The following is a 20596-nucleotide window of genomic DNA, read 5'->3' as shown; positions in this document are numbered from 1 at the left end:
TGCTTAGATGGGGAACTGAGGCTCAGAAGTGGAAAGGGACTAGAACTAAATCACATGCTAGGTTAGCAGCAGAGCTGTGAGTGGAGTTCAAGGCCCTGCATCACCATGTCAGAGCTCTCTCTATGACTCCCATCGACCTCCAGATAGAGCCCAGGATGGTCAACCCCCGCCCCCCATTTTACAGATGAAATGAATCCCAGAAAAGGGAAGAAAACTGGCCAGGGTAACACAGTTTCTTCTGAAATGAGAACACAGTTCTCCTGGCTTTTAAAGTGGATCAGGTAAATGGCCAGTCAGTCAAAAATTAGGTCAGAGACAATGGAAACAGACAAAGGAGCACCATACTTTACAGGAATTCTACACAATTTATAAGCCAGGGTAAAAAAAGATTCTCAGTGATTCTAAGTGATGGGAAGAAATGGGTGCCATTAAAAGAGAGAGAGGGGAAAAGGAACAAAGGAGAAAAAGGGACACAGAAAAGCTCCCCTGTATACGACTGTGATTTTCTTTGGAAACAGTCCCTTCCTTGAGCAACAGGTAGAAATAAGATTCAGAGGTTTTCCTCCCAGAATATCTTGCTAGAGAACCTAGGGGAGTGTGATGCTAATTTGCAGGTGTCTGAGCAGCCTCTCATCAGCGTATAGATAAAAAAAAAAAAAATTAGTACATCAGAGTGAAGAAATGACATCCCCAATATCAGACTCTGCTTTAAGGTCAAAGCTGTTAGTGGATCCCAGCCCTTATGATGACCTTGACAGGGCTCTGTCTAGCAGGAGTGTAGGCAGCAGGAAGAGCACTCTCTATGTGCCTGGCACTTCCATGAGGAGATTATGATTACACCTGGGAGTCAGGGGACATGATGAGAGAGAGGCATCCCCCATGCACTTTCCTGAAAGGACCTGGTTCCCCTTCCTCTGGTCTGTGGGCAAAGGATACATGGCTTCAACCATTAAGACTTTAAAGTACAGCCGGAGAAAATAATGACTGTGGTCAGTATTGACACAGAAACAGTTAAAAGCACTCGCTCCCTCCTACCGTCCGCTGACGTGGAGGGCCGGAGGTGGCGGCGGCGGCGGAAGCGGCAGCGGCAGCAGCGGCGGCGGCGGCTGCGGCGGCTGCGGCCGCGGCGGCGGCGGCTGCGGCGGCTGCGGCGGCGGCGGCGGCGGCGGCGGATGCCTGCGTCCCAGGCTCGCGGGCGGCAGGCCCGGGTGAGTGCACACCCGGCGCGCGGCCGGGCTCCCGGATGTGTTACCTTGTCCCGCTGCAGCCGAGATGCCAGGGGAGCGGGGCCTTCCACACCCCTCCGTGTGTGCGTGACTTGTGCATCACGGACAATTTTGCTGAGGGAGATTTCACTATGGCGGATTATGCCTTGTTAGAAGATTGCCCTTACGTGGACGATTGTGTCTTTGCTGCTGAATTTATGACCGATGATTATGTTCGTGTGACTCAGCTTTACTGTGATGGGGTGGGTAAGCAATATAAAGATTATGTCCAAAGTGAGAGGAATTTAGAATTTGACATCTGCAGTATATGGTGTAGTAAACCAATTTCTGTCCTGCAAGATTATTGTGATGCCATTAAAATAAACATCTTCTGGCCACTTCTGTTTCAACATCAAAACAGTTCTGTAATATCACGATTGCATCCCTGTGTGGACGCCAACAATTCACGTGCTTCCGAGATAAATTTGAAGAGATTACAACATCTTGAGTTGATGGAAGATATTGTGGATTTGGCAAAGAAAGTTGCTAATGATTCACTCCTTATTGGAGGCTTATTGAGAATTGGTTATAAAATAGAAAATAAAATCTTGGCAATGGAAGAAGCTCTGAATTGGATAAAATATGCAGGCGATGTAACAATTCTAACTAAATTAGGATCAATTGACAATTGTTGGCCTATGTTAAGTATTTTCTTTACTGAATACAAGTACCACATAACTAAAATTGTAATGGAAGACTGCAATTTGCTTGAAGAACTTAAAACCCAAAGTTGTATGGATTGTATAGAGCAAGGAGAACTAATGAAAATGAAAGGAAATGAAGAGTTTTCCAAAGAAAGATTTGATATAGCTATTATCTATTACACCAGAGCCATTGAATATAGACCTGAAAACCACCTTCTTTATGGTAACCGAGCTCTCTGTTTTCTTCGTACTGGACAGTTTAGAAATGCACTCGGTGATGGAAAGAGAGCCACTATTCTGAAGAACACTTGGCCAAAGGGTCATTATCGTTATTGTGATGCTCTTTCTATGCTGGGGGAATATAACTGGGCCCTGCAAGCAAACATAACAGCTCAAAAACTCTGTAAAAATGACCCTGAGGGAATCAAGGATCTAATTCAGCAGCATGTAAAGTTACAAAAACAAATAGAAGACCTACAAGGTCGAACAGCAAATAAGAATCCAATTAAAGCCTTTTATGAAAACAGGGCTTACACACCTAGGAGTTTATCAGCACCTGTATTTAGTACTTCACTTAACTTTGTGGAGAAGGAAAGAGATTTCAGAAAAATTAATCACGAAATGGCTAACGGTGGTAATCAGAATCTAAAGGTGATGGATGAGGCATTGATGGTAGATGATTGTGACTGTCATCCTGAATTTTCACCACCATCAAGTCAGCCTCCGAAACATAAAGGAAAACAAAAATCTCGAAACAATGAATCAGAAAAGTTCAGTTCTAGTTCACAATTGACTTTACCAGCAGATTTGAAGAACATCTTGGAGAAACAGTTTTCTAAATCTTCCAGAGGTGCACACCAGGATTTTGCTAATATAATGACAATGCTGAGAAGCTTAATTCAAGACGGCTATACAGCCTTATTGGAGCAGCGTTGCCGCAGTGCCGCACATGCCTTTACAGAGTTGCTGAATGGTTTAGATCCTCAAAAAATAAAGCAATTGAACCTGGCCATGATTAACTATGTCTTGGTTGTCTATGGACTTGCCATTTCACTCCTTGGAATAGGACAGCCTGAAGAACTATCTGAAGCTGAAAACCAGTTTAAGAGGATTATTGAACACTACCACAATGAGGGACTTGATTGCTTGGCCTACTGTGGAATTGGAAAAGTATATTTGAAAAAAAACAGATTTCTAGAAGCTCTCAATCACTTTGAGAAAGCAAGAACCTTGATTTATCGTCTTCCTGGAGTGTTAACTTGGCCCACAAGTAATGTGATTATTGAAGAGTCTCAGCCAGAAAAAATAAAGATGCTGTTAGAGAAATTTGTTGAAGAATGCAAGTTCCCTCCAGTGCCAGATGCCATTTGTTGCTATCAGAAGTGCTGTGGATATTCTAAGATGCAGATATACATAACTGATCCAGACTTTAAGGGTTTTATACGCATCAGCTGTTGCCAGTACTGTAAAATAGAATTTCACATGAATTGCTGGAAGAAGTTAAAAACTACAACCTTTAATGATAAAATTGACAAGGATTTTCTACAAGGAATATGTCTTACCCCTGACTGTCAAGGTGTCATTTCTAAGATTATCATCTTCAGCAGTGGTGGTCAAGTTAAATGTGAATTTGAACACAAGGTCATAAAAGAAAAGGTTCCTCCAAGACCTATTCTGAAACAGAAATGTTCTAGCCTAGAGAAACTAAGACTGAAAGAAGACAAAAAATTGAAGAGAAAGATCCAAAAAAAAGAAGCAAAAAAATTAGCACAAGAAAGAATGGAGGAGGACTTAAGAGAAAGTAATCCACCCAAAAACGAAGAGCAGAAAGAAACTGTAGACAATGTTCAGCATTGTCAGTTCCTTGATGACAGAATTCTACAGTGTATAAAGCAGTATGCTGACAAGATTAAATCCGGCATATGGAATACAGCCACGCTTCTCAAAGAATTGCTTTCTTGGAAAGTTTTGAGCACAGAGAACTATACAACCTGTTTTTCAAGCAGAAATTTTCTAAATGAAGCAGTGGACTATGTTATTCATCACTTGATTCAAGAAAAGAACAGAGTAAAGACAAGAATATTTCTGCATGTTTTGAGTGAGCTTAAAGAAGTGGAGCCCAAATTAGCCGCCTGGATCCAAAAACTTAATAGCTTTGGCTTAGATGCCACAGGACCTTTCTTTTCTCGCTATGAAGCATCTCTTAAACAGCTTGATTTTAGCATCATGACTTTCCTCTGGAATGAGAAATATGGTCACAAACTAGACTCTATAGAAGGAAAGCAACTTGATTATTTCTTTGAGCCAACATCATCGAAGGAAGCCCGCTGTTTAATATGGCTGCTAGAAGAACACAGAGACAAGTTCCCAGCATTACATAGTGCTTTAGATGAATTCTTTGATATAATGGACAGCCGCTGTACTGTGTTAAGGAAACAAGACAGTGGCGAAGCACCGTTTAGTTCTACCAAGGTGAAAAACAAAGGCAAGAAAAAGAAACCAAAGGATTCAAAGCCTATGTTAGTTGGGTCTGGAACAACTTCAGTAACTCCAAATAATGAGATCATCACTTCAAGTGAAGACCATAGCAATCAAAATTCAGATACTGCAGGCCCATTTGCAGTGCCTGACCATCTTCGGCAAGACGTAGAAGAATTTGAAGCTCTCTATGACCAACACAGTAATGAATATGTTGTCCGCAATAAGAAGCTATGGGACATGAACCCAAAACAAAAATGTTCAACTCTATATGATTACTTCTCTCAGTTGTTGGAGGAACATGGTCCCTTGGACATGAGTCACAAGATGTTCTCTGAAGAATATGAGTTTTTCCCAGAAGAAACTCGACCAATACTAGAAAAAGCAGGAGGTTTAAAATCTTTTCTCTTGGGATGTCCCCGTTTTGTTGTGATTGACAACTGTATTGCATTGAAGAAAGTTGCATCACGGCTCAAGAAAAAAAGAAAGAAGAAAAACATTAAAACAAAAGTAGAAGACATTTCAAAAGCAGGAGAGTATTTACAAGTTAAACTACCACTTAATTCAGCTGCTAGGGAATTTAAACCAGATGTAAAGTCTAAACCAGTATCAGGTTCATCTTCAGCACCAGGTTCTGAAGATGTGAAACCCAAACCTTTGTCTGCAAATTCTCCCAAGCCAGCTTGTGAAGTTGTGAAGGCCAAACCAGTATCCGATAATTCTTCTAGACAAGTTTCTGAGGATGGGAAACCCAAAGGGGTCTCTTCTAATTCTCCCAAACCAGGCTCTGAGGATGCAAATTACAAGCGAGTCTCCTCTAATTCTCCCAAACCGGTTCTTGAGGATGTGAAACCAACTTATTGGGCTCAACCCCATTTGGTCACAGGATACTGTACGTATCTTCCTTTCCAGAGATTTGATAACACCCGGACATCGCCAGCATACATAAATGTGTTACCAGGTTTGCCCCAGTACACCAGCATATATACACCCTTGGTCAGCCTTTCTCCTGAATATCAGCTACCAAGATCAGTACCAGTGGTGCCGTCTTTTGTAGCCAATGACAGAGCAGATAAAAATGCTACTGCCTATTTTGAGGGTCATCATTTGAATGCTGAGAATGCTGCTGGTCACCAGATTGCCTCCGAAACACAGATCCTTGAGGATTCTTCGTTAATATCTGTAAAGTCACAGTGCAGCACAGGTGATGCTCATACAGTCCTGAGTGAGTCTAACAGAAAAGATGGGCACTGTGGAAATTCTAACAACAAATGTGAAGTAATTCCAGAAAGCACCAGTGCAGTAACAAACATTCCACAGGTGCAGATGGTTGCCATACAGGTATCTTGGAACATAACACACCAAGAAGTCAATACTGAGCCATATAATCCTTCTGAGAAACAACAAGGGGAAATTTCACGGATTGAAAAGGAGTACCAAGTATTACAAGACCAACTTAAAGAAGCGTATGAAAATTATGAGCAGATGAAACTTAAGGGCTTAGAAGAGACCAGGGACCTGGAAGAAAAGTTGAAACGGCACTTAGAAGAAAACAAGATATCAAAGACAGAATTAGATTGGTTGCTTCAAGATTTGGAAAGAGAAATTAAAAAATGGCAAGAGGAAAAAAAAGAAATCCAAAAAACACTAAAATCACTGAAGAAGAAAATTAAAAAGGTTTCAAATGCCAATGAAATGTATACCCAGAAAAATGATGGAAAGGATAAGGAACATGAATTACATCTGGATCAGTCCCTTGAAATCAGCAACACACTTACAAACGAGAAAACGAAAATAAAAGAGTGTATAAAGAAAGGGAAAAAGGATTATGAAGAGAGTCATCAGAGAGCTGTGGCTGCAGAAGTATCCGTACTTGAAAACTGGAAGGAGAGTGAAGTGTATAAGCTACAGATCATGCAGTCACAAGCAGAAGCCTATCTGAAGAAGCTGGAGCTGATTAGCCATGATCCTGCAGCATATCCTGATATGGAGTCTGATATATGTTCATGGGAATTGTTTCTTTCTAATGTTACAAAAGAAACTGAGAAAGCAAAGTCTCAGTTTGAAGAACAAATTAAGGCAATTAAAAATGGTTCTCGGCTCAGTGAACTTTCTAAAGTGCAGATTTCCGAGCTTTCATTTCCTGCCTGTAACACGGTTCATCCTGAGTTACTCCCTGAGTCTTCAGGCCATGATGACCAAGGATTTATGACTTCTGCAAGCGATGTGACTGGAAACCAAGCAGCACTTCACAGGGATCCCAGTGTGTTCTCTGCCGGCGATTCCCCAGGGGAGGCTCCTTCTGCACTGTTGCCAGGGCCACCCCCCTCTCAGCCTGAAGCCACTCAGCTGCCAGGGCCAAAAGGGGCTGGCCAGGCAGCTCTGTCAGAGCAAAGCCCTGCGGCTGATCAGAAGCAGCCTGTTCCTCCAGGATGTGCTGCATGTTCAAGCCAGTCTCCAAAAAAGCCATTCAATAGTATTATTGAGCACCTGTCAGTGGTATTCCCATGTTACAACAGCACTGAGCTTGCTGGTTTTATTAAAAAAGTGAGAAGCAAAAACAAGAACTCACTTTCAGGATTGAGTATTGATGAAATTGTCCAAAGAGTGACAGAACACATTCTAGATGAACAGAAAAAGAAAAAGCCAAACCCAGGAAAGGACAAGAGAACTTATGAGCCCAGCTCTGCCGCCCACGTGACCAGGTCCTCCCAGGGCCCACCCTTGGCGGTTGTTGCACCATCACCCAAAACCAAGGGGCAGAAAGCAGAAGATGTCCCTGTGAGGGTTGCACCGGGTGCAAGTTCCTGTGAAATATGTCACGAGGTGTTCAAATCAAAAAACGTGCGTGTGCTCAAATGTGGGCACAAGTATCACAAAGGGTGTTTTAAGCAGTGGCTTAAAGGGCAGAGTGCTTGCCCAGCCTGCCAGACTTGTGATCTCCTGTCAGAAGAGTAGCCTGCACCTTCTGGAAGAGGCTGGCCCAGTGAGAATCGGGAGCCGCCTTCCTGCTCCTCTAGGTAGTCACACTTCACTAAAGCGTCATCCACCAGCGTGTTGAATCGGAAGAATGACAATTTCCTACCATTGGTGTAAAAAGCAAACATCTGAAGACCCTTGTGCATTGTGTGTTACAAAGCTAAATCCATGGAAATCGTTAATATCATTGATATTAAGTAATTTCCCCACTCTGAGTGAATACTTTGATGATGGCCAAGCAGTGGCTAACAAAATGATGGCTACCACACTCATGGGTCGCTGGGGCTATGCAGGGCTCTTTGAGGTGGGTAGTTTCTTTTGGAAAGTACTGTGAGCGCCTCAAAGCAGTATTCTAGTGATAAGAATTCTTAACATATTCGGCCGGGCGCGGTGGCTCACGCCTGTAATCCCAGTACTTTGGGAGGCTGAGGCGGGCAGATCACCTGAGGTCAGGAGTTCGAGACCAGCCTCAACATGGAGAAACCCCGTCTCTATTAAAAACACAAAATTAGCCAGGCGTGGTGGTGCATGCCCGTAATCCCAGCTACTCGGGAGGCTGAGGCAGGAGAATTGCTTGAACCTCGGAGGCGGAGGTTGTGGTGAGCCGAGATTGCGCCATTGCACGCCAGCCTGGGCAACAAGAGCGAAACTCTGTCTCAAAAAAAAAAGAATTTTTAACATATTCAAGCGCCCCATGTTTGTTCCCCTTTTGTGTTTGAAAAACCTGTTCAGTAGCTCCGCAAGAGAGATGATACTGACTTTTAAAATTTTTTACAAGAGTCTGTATTCCTGAAAATATGCCTATATTTTTCCTCAAAGATTCTGCATTTTAAGAATGGGCATAAGCAAACTACATTTTAATAATTTATAGTTAATGTTAAAATATTGGCTGATTGAGACCAAAAGATTCAAATCTCCTCTTTGTGAAATCCCAGCTGCATTTCATTTTTTATTATTTTATGTTCCCCTCAATAGATTGTTTTAAGTGTTTACTTTTCATCTTTTATAGATGTAATCTGATTTTCAAAAATCGTTAACAGTTTTTAATTAGTATTGACTAAGACTTTTTCCCCCTGGAATCGAGGCTGTGTGTCCATCATCCCAGCCCCCGGTTGGAGACTGCTCTTTGAACTCTGCTGCCCTCCTCAGCAGCTTTTGTCCTCTTCTGTGAGTCAGTCAGCAAGTTCTTGGGATCCGCATCCAGCCGTGCTGAGCACACAACAGGCTGTGTATGGAAATGGCCACCATCATTCTCCTTCCCGACCCCACCACAAAAAGAGAAGCTGTGTCTTTAGACAACCCTGAGCTGTCTGTGTTACAATCATTCTGTGTTTGACATTTGTGTAAAGTAATGCATGCAATCTTGTACTGTGGCCTAAGAACAAAACTGTAACTGCATTTGAAACCATGAAAAAATTAGATATTGTTTTGTGACTTTTAGACAGTGATAAATGTAGAACCATGAATTCTGGACACATTCCATTTCTCTCCAACATGAAGGATCAAAAAATGTTTTTCAATGTGTTCTTTGTTCCACTGTAAACTTAGAGTCATGAGATTATGAGCTGATTTGGTCACCTTCCTCTGCCTTTGTTCACCGTGAGTTCTGATGTCTTAGTGACTTAGTTCAAAGAAGCTTATGTCTTAGTTTGAAACAGGTTCTCCACGGTGGCCCCCAAAACATTGTCTGCATATCCATAAGAATTGAGCGCTATGGGTGTCAACATGCAGAAAGATCAGTTTGCAGCAGCAAGTACAAAAGGAGAAGAGGAATATCTGTCGAATGAGTGTGTTTTGTACATAACTTCAGATACTTGTGAACATGCCTTATATTTGTCCAACAACTGTCAGAATAAAGAACATTCTAAAACGAGCAAAAAAAAAAAAAAGAAAGAAAGAAAAAAGAAAGAGTTAAAAGCAAAAGGTGATAAGTTACCAGAGGTGCCCTGTAAAGAACTTGGCTGATGTGTGCAAAGGACCAGAAGGTTTACAATGATTACTTTAATAAAAATATTGGGAACAATTGAGGTTGGGAAAATCATGGAAACTGGTTCAGATTGAGGAGACTTAGAGTCAGCCAGAAAAATGATGACCACAGAAAAGAAGAGACATAATGCAGGAAGGACTCTGCAAGGATTAGCTGAATATAGATATCTGGAGGGGTGGGGATAGCTGGAAGAAGGCCCTATGTGGATAACTGCAAGAGGGTTGGGGCTGTTAACAGAGAATGAAAAGGGTAAAAGAGAGAGGAGGAAGAAAAAGAGAGGAAGAAGGTAAAATAGAGAGAAAAAAAGATTAAGACAAAGACAAAGATAATGATGAAGAAGAAATAAAGGATAAGGAGAAAGGAGAAGGAGATGGAGGTGAATGAAGAAAGAAGAGAAATGAAGGGCAGGAAAGTAGACAGAACCTTGTCCGTCACTGTGATACTTGTTTGAAAAATACCAGACACACAGCACAGTCTACTTTCACAGCAGCTAGGGCTAATCTACAGCTGTATATGTGTGTGCACACACATATGCACACTTCCATAGAAACATGGTTGACACCCTGGATGTTACTTCTGTAGTTGAAAAAAGACCCCTTCCCTCCATCCCTTGATCCCTACTTCTGCTCCAGTTATAGCCTCTTTCTAGAAATCTTTCTAGGTTTCTGGCCTATCCTCCTCCTGGTGGGCAGTACTGTTCCTTTTGCACACAAAGCAGAGCCATCGTGGAAAGGCAGTTCTGGAGAGCCCCATGAACAGGTGTGCAAACCAGGACCAGACAGATCTGGAAAAAGCAGACAGCTAGAGGTTGGTGCAAGGGGTACAGGCAGGTAAGCAGGGATGATCCACCAGACCAAAGGCAGGAGCTGCCTTCCCCTTTTTACTTCAGCATGGCTCAATAGCCTCACTCTTCAAAACCAGAAACAAATTGTCCATTTCAGGCCTTTCTTTTGGGAGGTATGATAAGAAAACAGCCAAGACCATGGTGACAGGAGATCCTCTTTCTCTCTAACTTGCAAATAGGGAAGAGATAGACATGGTCCATATGAGGCAGGACAATATGTTTAAGTGAGAACTTATGAGAAACCGTCCCACATTGCCTTTAAAATTCTGACAAAAAGTTGTCCCATAGGTCTCTGTGTTCACATGTGATAGTCTACCTTTCTCTTGGGAGGCCCTTGGGGGCCTTCAGTTGTCTGTAAATCAGAGTTTTGGAGAACATCGGCTACTCTTAGAAAAGTCAGTGAGGTTTTGGTGCACTGAGTGTTCATTCATGAAGGACGGTTTGCTCTCACAATCTGGACCTTAATCTCCTGATTCTGGTTCCTAGGAAGGCATGGAGGAAACTCTCCTGCAGGCATCCCCAGTGGGGTATCTGCTCTATCTATTTCAAGAGTGAGGCCAATGGAAGGTTTTCTCTCATGCAGGGTGTAGAGTTGGAAGACCACACAGGGGCAGGTGTCAGATCATCTTGTAAGAAAACAAGCTTCTCCCTTGTCACCTGGAGAAACTTGCAAATCAATTTGCCATCTATTAATTTGCCATCACACTTCACATAAAAAAAGCATCTTCTGTGGGTTAATAGGGCATCAGTGGGCATCATTAGAGAGAAGTTGGGTGTGTGAGTAGCACTCATGAACCCAGGACTATCTCTGCATAGAACACAAGAAGTAATTTGTTAGCAAAACCTTTTGCAGCATCTTGTAACAGAGAGCAATGATAGTGCAAGATGGAAAATCCAGGAAAAGCAGTTTCACATGGTTCAGAGACAAGCACAAAGAAAATTAACACAGGAGTAGCATTCAGCACATTTAAAGAAAAAAAATGAACTATGTGGCTCTAAGGTAATCAAACCTATATCATCTGAGAAGCTACTTGCCCATTAGCTACTTAGCAGCCTTCTTGGTTATCAAATCAACAGATCAAAAAAAGATGAACTTCCAGTTCCAAAATGGCAGGATAGAAGCAAGCTGGCTTCACTCACCCTCCCTCCCTGAGAAAACCTAAATCAAACGTACAGTGTTGAGATTGTCACCAGCAATATCTGAGAACTCAAATATGAAGGTTAGGCAGTTCCAGGGGCACAGAGAAGCAAAAAAAAAAAAAAAATCTAAGCAGACAGAGATTTGGATTTCTATGTCTGCAACACATCAACCACAATCTGCCCTGCACCAATGATGCAGAAAAATTTGCCCAGACTTATGTGTTCTACACTGGAATACCTGAGATTGAGGCAGACAACCAGCTTCTCCACCATCTTGAGTTCTTGGCAGGAGAATCGTCCCTGCCTTAACCCACAGGATGCATCATGAGTGCCCATAAAAAGAAATCTCCCTGAGGACAGCCAGGCACAAAGGGTGGAAGTGGGACATTATCACCCACAGCCCTGAGAACTCTGCTGTGTTACTCAGACAAAAAGGACACCATTCAGAGTGGCTATTCAGCAGCACTATGCTGTAAGTGGTTCATTCCACAGGCCCACTCGGCACAACCCCCAGCCAGCCTTCCCACACTATCAAGTTATCCCATTTAGAACCTCCACCACTGGGGATGAGCAGTGCTGGGATCTGTTATGAAAGCTTAGGCAAACCTGGGCTTAAGGCATCATGTAGTGCCAAAAAGGAGGTAGTAACCCAGTGGTGGGGTGGGGGAGGGGCAGGTGTACAGAGAAAGAAATTGAAAAACTAAAACGAATCTCTAGCAAACAAATGCAATAAAAACCAAAACAAGCCAGACAGAGACGACTGGCATAAATAACTAATCTATCAATGCAAAGAAATAAACGTACATTCACAGGAAACAAAAGAAAACAGGGAACTGTGACCTCCACAGTCAAAGCAAGGATCTGGTGACTGACCTTAATGTGAGCTCTCCAACCAAAAATTCAAAATAGCAGTTTGAAGGAAACTCGATAATCTTCAAGATAATACAGAAAAGCAATTCAGAAACTTAGGAGAAAAATTTGACAAAGAAATTGAAATCATTTTTTAAAAATCAAATAAATTGTTGAACTACGGAATGCATTTGCTGACCTGAAAAATTCACTAGAGGTTCTTAACCGCAGAATGGATCATGCAGAGAAAGAAATCAGTGAGCTAAAACCACCTATTTGAAAATACAGTCTGAGGAAAAAAAAGTAATTAAAAAATGAAGGTGTGCTGCTGTCATGGAAAGGAACGGAAAAAGTGAGTAAATACAGCACCTTTAACTGAAATATCCAGGTACATGCATTGGAACTAATCAAGGAAATAACTCAACTCACGAAGAACAGAGAAATGTAAGGCAGGCCAATTCTCCACCTGGGAGTGACACAGAGCCAGGAGAACCTCCCCTGCCTAGGGAAGCAGTGAGTGAGTGAGAAACCCTGGGAACCCACGCTTCTTTGCAACTTCTAGTTCAGGAGATTCCCTAATGAACCCACTCCGCCAGGGCCTTCAGTCATAGCTATGTGGAATCTTGGCAGAGCAGCCACTCAGGCACATGCAGAGCCCCAAGAACCTTAGATACCCATGCTTCCCAGCAAAAGCAACTTAACTCTGGCATAGACCCCCATACATATATACCCTTAGAAAAGGGGTTGAATCCAGGGGGCTGAGCAGAGATTTTCTGCAGGTCCTGTTTTCATGGCACCTCACAGGATAAAACCCATTGGCTTGGAACCCCAGCCAGCCACCACCCTGAGCTCACAAAGGGCACTATCATGGCTGGGCCAAAATGATTGCTGATGATAAGCCAGACGCAATGGTATGCGGGACCTACCATCACTGTTAGGTGGGACCAGGCACTGTATCTCTGCAGGGCCATCACCCGGAATATTTCAGTCCACTATGTGCATTTTTCTGAGCCAGACAGATTTGCGCCAGTTTTACACCTCCCTGAGACACATCTCCCAGGGGGAGGAGTGGGAAACCATCTTTGCTGCTTCACAGCCTTAGCGAGTGCCTTAGGGCTCTAGGGAGTCTGAGTCAAATAGGGACTGGAGCGATCCTCTGGCACAGCCAAGAGGCTAAATAGAGAAGCAGTCAGACTGCTTATTCACGTAGGTCTCAAATCCTGTTTCTCTCCACTGGGAAAAATCCGTGATTAGGGTCTCCAGTCACCCCTGCTGGTGTTATGTGGCCATCAGCGGTTTTAAACCTCCCTGGAATGGAGCTCCCAGAAGGAGGAATAGGCTGCCATCTCTTCTGTTTGGCCACCTTAAGCCATTCTTGCCTTCGGGCTTTGGAGCATCTGAGACAACTGGGGGCTAGAGCAGATCCCCAGCACAGCACAGCTACCCTATGAAAATGTGGCCAGACTGCTTCTTAAAAGCAGGTCTCAAATCCCATTCATCCTCAATGGGTGGGACCTCCCAAGCAGGATTATAGCTACCCTGGAGATATCTTCCAGCCAGCAGCAGTTCAAACTTCCCTGGGATAGAGCTCCCAGAGGGAGGGGAAGGCCACCATCTTTGCTGTTTGGCAGCCTTAGCTGTTCTTGCCTCTGAGCTTTGAAAAGTCCAAGGTCACTGGTCACTGGGAGCTAATGCAGACCCCTAGCACAGCACATCTGCTGTATGAAAATGTGACCAGATTGCTTTTTAAAGTGGGTCCCCGATCCTATTCCTCTTCACTGGGGGGTCCTCCCAACAACAGTCTCCAGCTGCTCTCACCAGTGTTTTCCAGCCAACAGCAGTTCCAAACCTTCCTGGGAAGAAGCTCCCAGAGAAAAGTTTGGGCCACCAACTTTGCTGTTTGGCAGCCTTAGCTGTTCTTGCCTGTGGGCCTTGGAGAGTCCGAGGTGACTAAGGGATTGAGTGGATTCCTACCACGGAACAGCTGCTTTATGAAAAAATGGCCAGACTGCTTTTTTAAGTGGGTCCCTGATCCTGTTCCTCTTCACTGGGTCATATTTCCTGAACAAGGTCTCCAGCTACTTCCTGCAGGTGCATTCAGGCTGGCAACAGGGCCGTACCTCACTGGGATGGAGCTCCCAGAGGAAGGAACAGGCTGCCATCTTTACTGTTTGGCAGCCTTCACTGTTGCCACCTTCAGGTACTGGAAAATCCAAGGTGACTGGGGACTGGAGTGGACCCCCATTATACTGCAGCATTCCTATGGAGAAGTGGACAGACACTTTGTTACATGGGTCCCTGATCCTGTATCTCTTCATTCAACTGGTCCTCCTGGCCTGGGTCTCCAGCCAACTGCCACCAGAGCTATTGAGCCAGCAGCAATTCTGCAACTTCCCAAGACAGAACTCCCAGTGAGAGGGACTGGTTGCCATCTTTGTGATCTCACAACCCTCAACCTTGCTGTCTCCAGGCTCTGAAAATTCTTCAGGGACCAGAGGCTGGTGAAGACCCCCAGTACAGAGAATCCACTTCATGGAAAAAAGGCCAGACTCTTCTTTATGCAGGTCCTGATCCACACTTCTCCTTACTGGGAAGGAATGCTCAATCTGGGACTCCAGCATAACCACCCTACCCTCACCTGATCAGTTCGATCAGAGGCAGCCCAGAAGTAAAAGGAACAACCACATGCAGAGAGGAGAAAGAACTAATGAAAGAACTCTGGCAACTCAAATGGTCAGAGTGTCTTATGTCCTCCAAACAACTACACTAGTTCACCAACAAAGGTTCTTAATCAGCCTAAGTTGGCTGAAATGACAGAAATAAAATTCAAAATATGGATAAAAATGAAGATCATTGAAATTCATGAGAATGGCAAAACCTAGTCCAAGGAAACTAAGAATCAAAATAAGAAGATACAGGAGGTGACAGATTAAATAGCCAGTATAAAAAAGAAACTGATCTGATAGAGCTCAAAAACACACTACAAAAATTGCACAATGTAATCACAATTATTAACAGCAGAATATACCAAGCTGAGGAAAGAATCTCAGAACCTGAAGACTGGCTTTTGGAAATAGGACTGTCAGACAAAAATAAAGAAAAGGAATGAAAAGCAATGAATGAACCTCTGAAAAATATATGATTATATAAAGATGCCAAATATTAAAATTATTGGCATCATAGAAAGGGGTGAGTAGAAAGGAAACAACTTAGAAAACATATTTCAAGATATCATCCATGAGAATTTCCCCAACTTCGCTAGAGAGACCAATAGTAAAATTCAGGAAATACAGAGAACCCCTGCAAGATTTTATGCAAAAAGATAATCTCCAAGACACAGAGTCATCAAATTTTCCAAGGTTGAAATGAAAGAAGTAATGTTAAAGGCAGCTAGAAGTAAAGGCCAAGTCACCTACAAAGGGAACCTCATTGAGCTAACAGTGGACCTCTCAGCAGAAATTCTACAAGCCAGAAGAGATTGGGAGCCTATATTACATTCTTAAAGAAAAATGTTTCAACCAAGAATTTTATAACCAGTCAAACTAAGCTTCCTCAGCAAAGCAGAAATGATATCCTTTTCAGATAAGCAAACACTCAGAGAGTTTGTTATCATCAGCCCTGCCAGACGAGAGATCATGAAAGGAGCACTAAATATGAAAAGGAGACCATTACCATCCAATACTAAAACATACTTAAGTACACCAACCAGTGACACTCTACAGCAACCACACAAATAAGTCAGCACAATAACCAGCTAAAAACACAATGACAGTATCAAATCCACACATATAAATACTAACTTTGAATGTAAATGGGCTAAGTGCCCCATTTAAGAGGCACAGAGTGGAAATCTGTGTAATAAAAGCAAGACTTAATGTTATGCTCTTCAAAACACCCATCGCACATGCAGTGACACTTATAGGCTCAAAATACAGGGATGGAGGAAAATCTACCAAGCAAATGGGTAACAGAAAAAATCAGGGGTTGTAATCCAAATTTCAGACAAAGCAGACTTTAAACCAACAAAGATCAAAAAAGACAAAAAGGGGCATTATATAATGATAAAACGTTCAATTTAACATGAAAACCTAACAATCCTAAATATATATGCAGCAAACACAGGAGTACCCAGATTGATAAGGCAAGTTCTCGGAGACCTATGAAGAGACTTAGATTCCCACATAATAATTGGCAGAGACTTCAAAATTCCACTGACAGTATTAGATCATCAAGGCAGAAAATTAACAAAGGTATTTAGGACCTCAGCTCAACATTGGACCACATGGATTTGATAAACCTCTGTAGAACTCTCCACCCCTAAAACAAGAAAATATACATTATTCTCATTGCCACATGGCATATACTCTAAAATCAACCACACCATTGGACATAAAACACCCCTCAGCAAAAGTAGAAGAACTAAAATCATACCAACCACTCTCTCTGATCACAGTGCAATAAAAATAGAAAAGAAAACAAAAAATCGCTCAGAACTATACAATTATATCAAAATTAACCTGCTCCTGAATGATTTTGGGGTAAATAATGAAATTGAGGCATAAACCAAGAAGCTCTTTAAAACTAATGAGAACATAGAACACACCAGAATCTCTGGGACACAAGTAATGCAGTGTAAGAGAAAAAAAAAGTGCTAAATGCTCATTTCAAAAAGTTAGAAAGATCTCAAATTAATGACCAAACATCAGAACAACAACAACAACAACAAAAACTAAAGGTGCAAACCAATCCTAAAGCTATCTGAGGATAAGAAATAACCAAAATCAGAGCTAAATGAAAGAAAATCAAGACTCTCCAAATTTTAAAAAAATCAGTGAATGCAGGAGTTGATTTCTTGAAAAAAAATAATGCAATAGACAGGCTTCTAGCTAGACTAATAAAACAGAAAAGAGAGAATTTCCAAATAAACACAACCAGAAATGACAAAGGGGATTTGACCATTGATCCTGTAGAAATACAATTAATCATCAGAGACTACTAAGAACACCTCTGTGCACACAAATTAGAAAACCTAGAAGATACGGATAAATTCCTGGCTACAGCCATGCTCCAAGCATAAGCCAATGAGAAATTGAATCCCTGATCAGACCAGTAGTGGGACCTGAAATCGAATCAGTAATAAATAGCCTACAAACCACAAAAAAGCCCAGGACCAGATGGATTCACAGCCAAATTCTACAAGATAACAAAAAAGAGCTGGTACATTTTCTACTGAATATATTCCCTCAAAAAATGAGGAGGAGGGACTACTCCCCAACTCATTCTATAAAGCCATCATCATCCTCATACCAAAACCTGGCAGAGAGACACATACACAAAAACCTCAGGCCAATATTCTTGATGAACATTTATGTAAAAATCTTCAACAAAATTCTTGCAAACAAAATCCAGCAACACATCAAAAAGCTAATCCACTACGACCAACTTGGGATTTAATCCTGGGATGCAACATTGGTTTCACATACAAAAATCAATACATGTGATTCATCATATAAACAGAATGAAAGACAAAAAACACATGATTATCTCAATAGATGCAGGAAAAACTTTGGATAAAATTCAACAGCCCTTCATGTTAAAAACGCTCAATAGCTAAGGTATTGAAGGAACATACCTCAAAATAATAAGAGCTATTTATGACAGACCCACCATGATTGTGAGTTTCCTGTAGCCTCTCCAGAAGCTGAGCAGATAGTCAGCATAATGCTTCCCATACAGCCTGCAGAACCATGAGCCCATTAAATCTATATTCTTTAAAAATTGCCCAGTCTCAGGCATTTCATTATAGCAATATGAGAATGGACTAATACAGAAAATTGGTAATGAGGGGTGGGGCATTCCTATAAAGATACCTGGAAACGTTGAAGCAGCTTTGGAATTGGATAACAGGCAGAGTTAAAAAGAGTGGAATGCTCAGAAGAGGACAGGAAGATGAGGGAAAATTTGGAACTTTCTAGAGACTTGTTGAATGGCTGTGACCAAAATGCTGATAGTGATATGGACAGTAAAAGCCAGGTAAGAGAGGTCTCAGATGGAGACAAAAAACTTATTGGGAACTGGAAGAAAGGTAACTTTTGTTATGCATTACCAAAAAGGTTGGAGACATTGTGCTCATGCCTTAGGAATCTGTGGAAATTTGAACTTGAGAGTGATAATTTAAGGTATCTAGTGAAAAAAATGTCTAAGCAGCAAAGCATTCAAGGTGTGGCCTGGCTGCTTCTAATAACCTATGCCCATATATGTGAACAAAGAAATGAAATGAACAAAAGCCCATTTTCAAGGGAAGAATTGAGGCTGGCTACAAAAACTTGCATAACTAAAAAGATGGCAAATGCTAATAGCCAAGAAAATGGAGAATGGGCCTTGAAGGAATTTCAGAGATGTTCATGGAAACCCCTCCTATTACAGGCCAAAAGGCATAGGAAGGAAGAATTCTTTCATGGCCAGGCTCAGGGCCCCACCATCCTGCACAGCCTTGGGACACGGCTCCCTGTGTCCCAGCCATTCCAGCTCCAGCTATGGCTAAAAGGGCCCAAGATGCAGCTCAAGACACTGCTTCTGAGGGTGCAAGCAATAAGCCTTGGTGGTTTCCACATGGTCTTAAGCCTGCAGGTGCACAGAGTGTAAGAGTTGAGGCTTGGGAGCCTCCACCTAGATTTGAGAGGATGTATGAAAATGCCTGAATGTCCAGGCAGAAGCTTGCTGCAGGGATAGAGCCCTCATGGAAAATCTCTACTAAGGCAGTGTGGGGGAGAAATGTGGGGTTTGTGCCCCCACACAGATTTTAACTGAGGCACTCCCTAGTGGAGCTATGAGAATAGGGACACTATCCTCCAGAGCCCAGAATGGTAGACCCACCGAAAGCTTGTGTCATGCACCTGGAAAAGCTGCAGGAACTCAATACCAGTTCATTAAAGCAGGCATAGAAGCTGTACCCTGCAAAGCCTCATGGGTGGAGCTGCTCAAAGCCTTGGGAGCCCACCTCTTCAACCAGTCTGCCCTGAATGTGGGACATGGAGTCAAAGGAGATTATTGTGAAGCTTTAAGATTTAATGACTGCCCTGCTGGGTTCTGTGGCTGTAAATGTTATACTTTAACCTCCCCCCCTTACTTTTGGCCTATTTCTTCCTTATGGAATGGGAGTATTTACCCAAAGCCTGTACTCCCATTTCATTTTGGGAGTAACTATCTTGTTTTTGATTTTAGAGGCTCATAGGCAGAAGGTACTTGCCTTGTCTCAGATGTGACTTTAGACTGTGAACTTTTGAATTAATGCCGGAATGAGTTAAGACTGTGGGGTGACTATTGAAAAGGCATGACTGTATTTTAAAATTGAGAAAGACATAAGATTTGGGAGGGGCCAGGGGCAGAATAATATGGTTTGAATCTCTGTCCCTGTCCAAATCTTATGTCAAATTGTAAACCACAATGTTAGAGTTGTGGCCTGGTGGAAGGCGATTAGATCATGACGGTGGTTTCTAATGGTTTAGTACCATCCCCCAGGGCTGTTTTCATTATAGAGTTCTCATGAGATGTGTTCGTTAAAAAGTATGTAGCTCCTTCCCCTTCTTCCTCCTGCTCCAGTTATGTAAGATGATCCTGCTTCTACTTTGCCTTCCACCATAATTGTAAGTTTTAGGAGACCTTCCCAGAAGCTGAGGAAATAGCCAGCATCATTCTTCTTGTATAGCCTGCAGAACTGTGAGCCAATTAAAACTCTTTTCTTTATAAATTACCCAGTCTCAGGCATTTCTGTATAGCAATGTGAGAATGAACTAATACAACAGCTATCCAGCTAGGTGAAAGATCTCTATAATGAGAAATATAAAACCCTGCTCAATGAAATCAAAGATAATATAAACAAATGAAAAAATATTCTATGCTCACAGATAGGAAGAATAAATATCATTAAAATGGCCACACTGCCTAAAGAAATTTACAGATGCAATGCTACTCCTATAAAACTACAAATAACATTCTTTTTAGAACTAGAAAAAAACTATTTAAAAATTTAAATGAAAATGAAAATAAAAAGAGCCTGAATAGCCAAGGCAATCCTAAGCAAAGAGAGCAAACCTGGAGGCATCACATTACTCAATTTCAAACTATACTGCAAGGCTACAATAATCAAATCAGCATGGTACTGGTACAAGAACAGACACATAGACCAATGGAACAAAATAGAAAGCCCAGAAGTAAGGCCACACACCTATGATTATCCTATGTTTGACATAGCTGACAAAAACAAGTAATTAGGAAGGGACTCCCTGTTCAATAAATGGTGCTGAAATAACTGGCTAGCCATATGCAGAAGATTCAAATTGGACCCCTTACCTAAACCATAAACAAAATCCACTTAAGGTAGATTAAAGACTTAAATGCAAAACCCAGA

General features: G+C 42.2%; 1 protein-coding gene across 1 annotated transcript; it reads left to right on the top strand.

The window, feature by feature from the left end:
• The first annotated feature begins 1184 nt into the window (after positions 1 to 1184).
• LOC100611158 (E3 ubiquitin-protein ligase TTC3-like) lies at positions 1185 to 19939 on the top strand. Its single transcript, XM_054677113.2, has one exon. It carries the CDS (start codon positions 1244 to 1246, stop codon positions 7343 to 7345), a length of 6102 nt encoding a protein of 2033 aa, XP_054533088.1. The 5' UTR covers positions 1185 to 1243; the 3' UTR covers positions 7346 to 19939.
• Positions 19940 to 20596: the final 657 nt, after the last annotated feature.

This window comes from Pan troglodytes, chromosome X (assembly GCF_028858775.2).
Source record: "Pan troglodytes isolate AG18354 chromosome X, NHGRI_mPanTro3-v2.0_pri, whole genome shotgun sequence".
In the NCBI taxonomy this organism is placed as follows: domain Eukaryota; kingdom Metazoa; phylum Chordata; class Mammalia; order Primates; family Hominidae; genus Pan; species Pan troglodytes.
Note: the sequence above shows the minus strand (reverse complement) of the source record. Positions and strands in the feature narration are given on the sequence as shown.

Bases quoted from the DNA above. Each gene is read 5' to 3' on its own strand.
- LOC100611158 (XM_054677113.2), top strand. From the start codon at position 1,244: ATGTGTTACCTTGTCCCGCTGCAGCCGAGATGCCAGGGGAGCGGGGCC.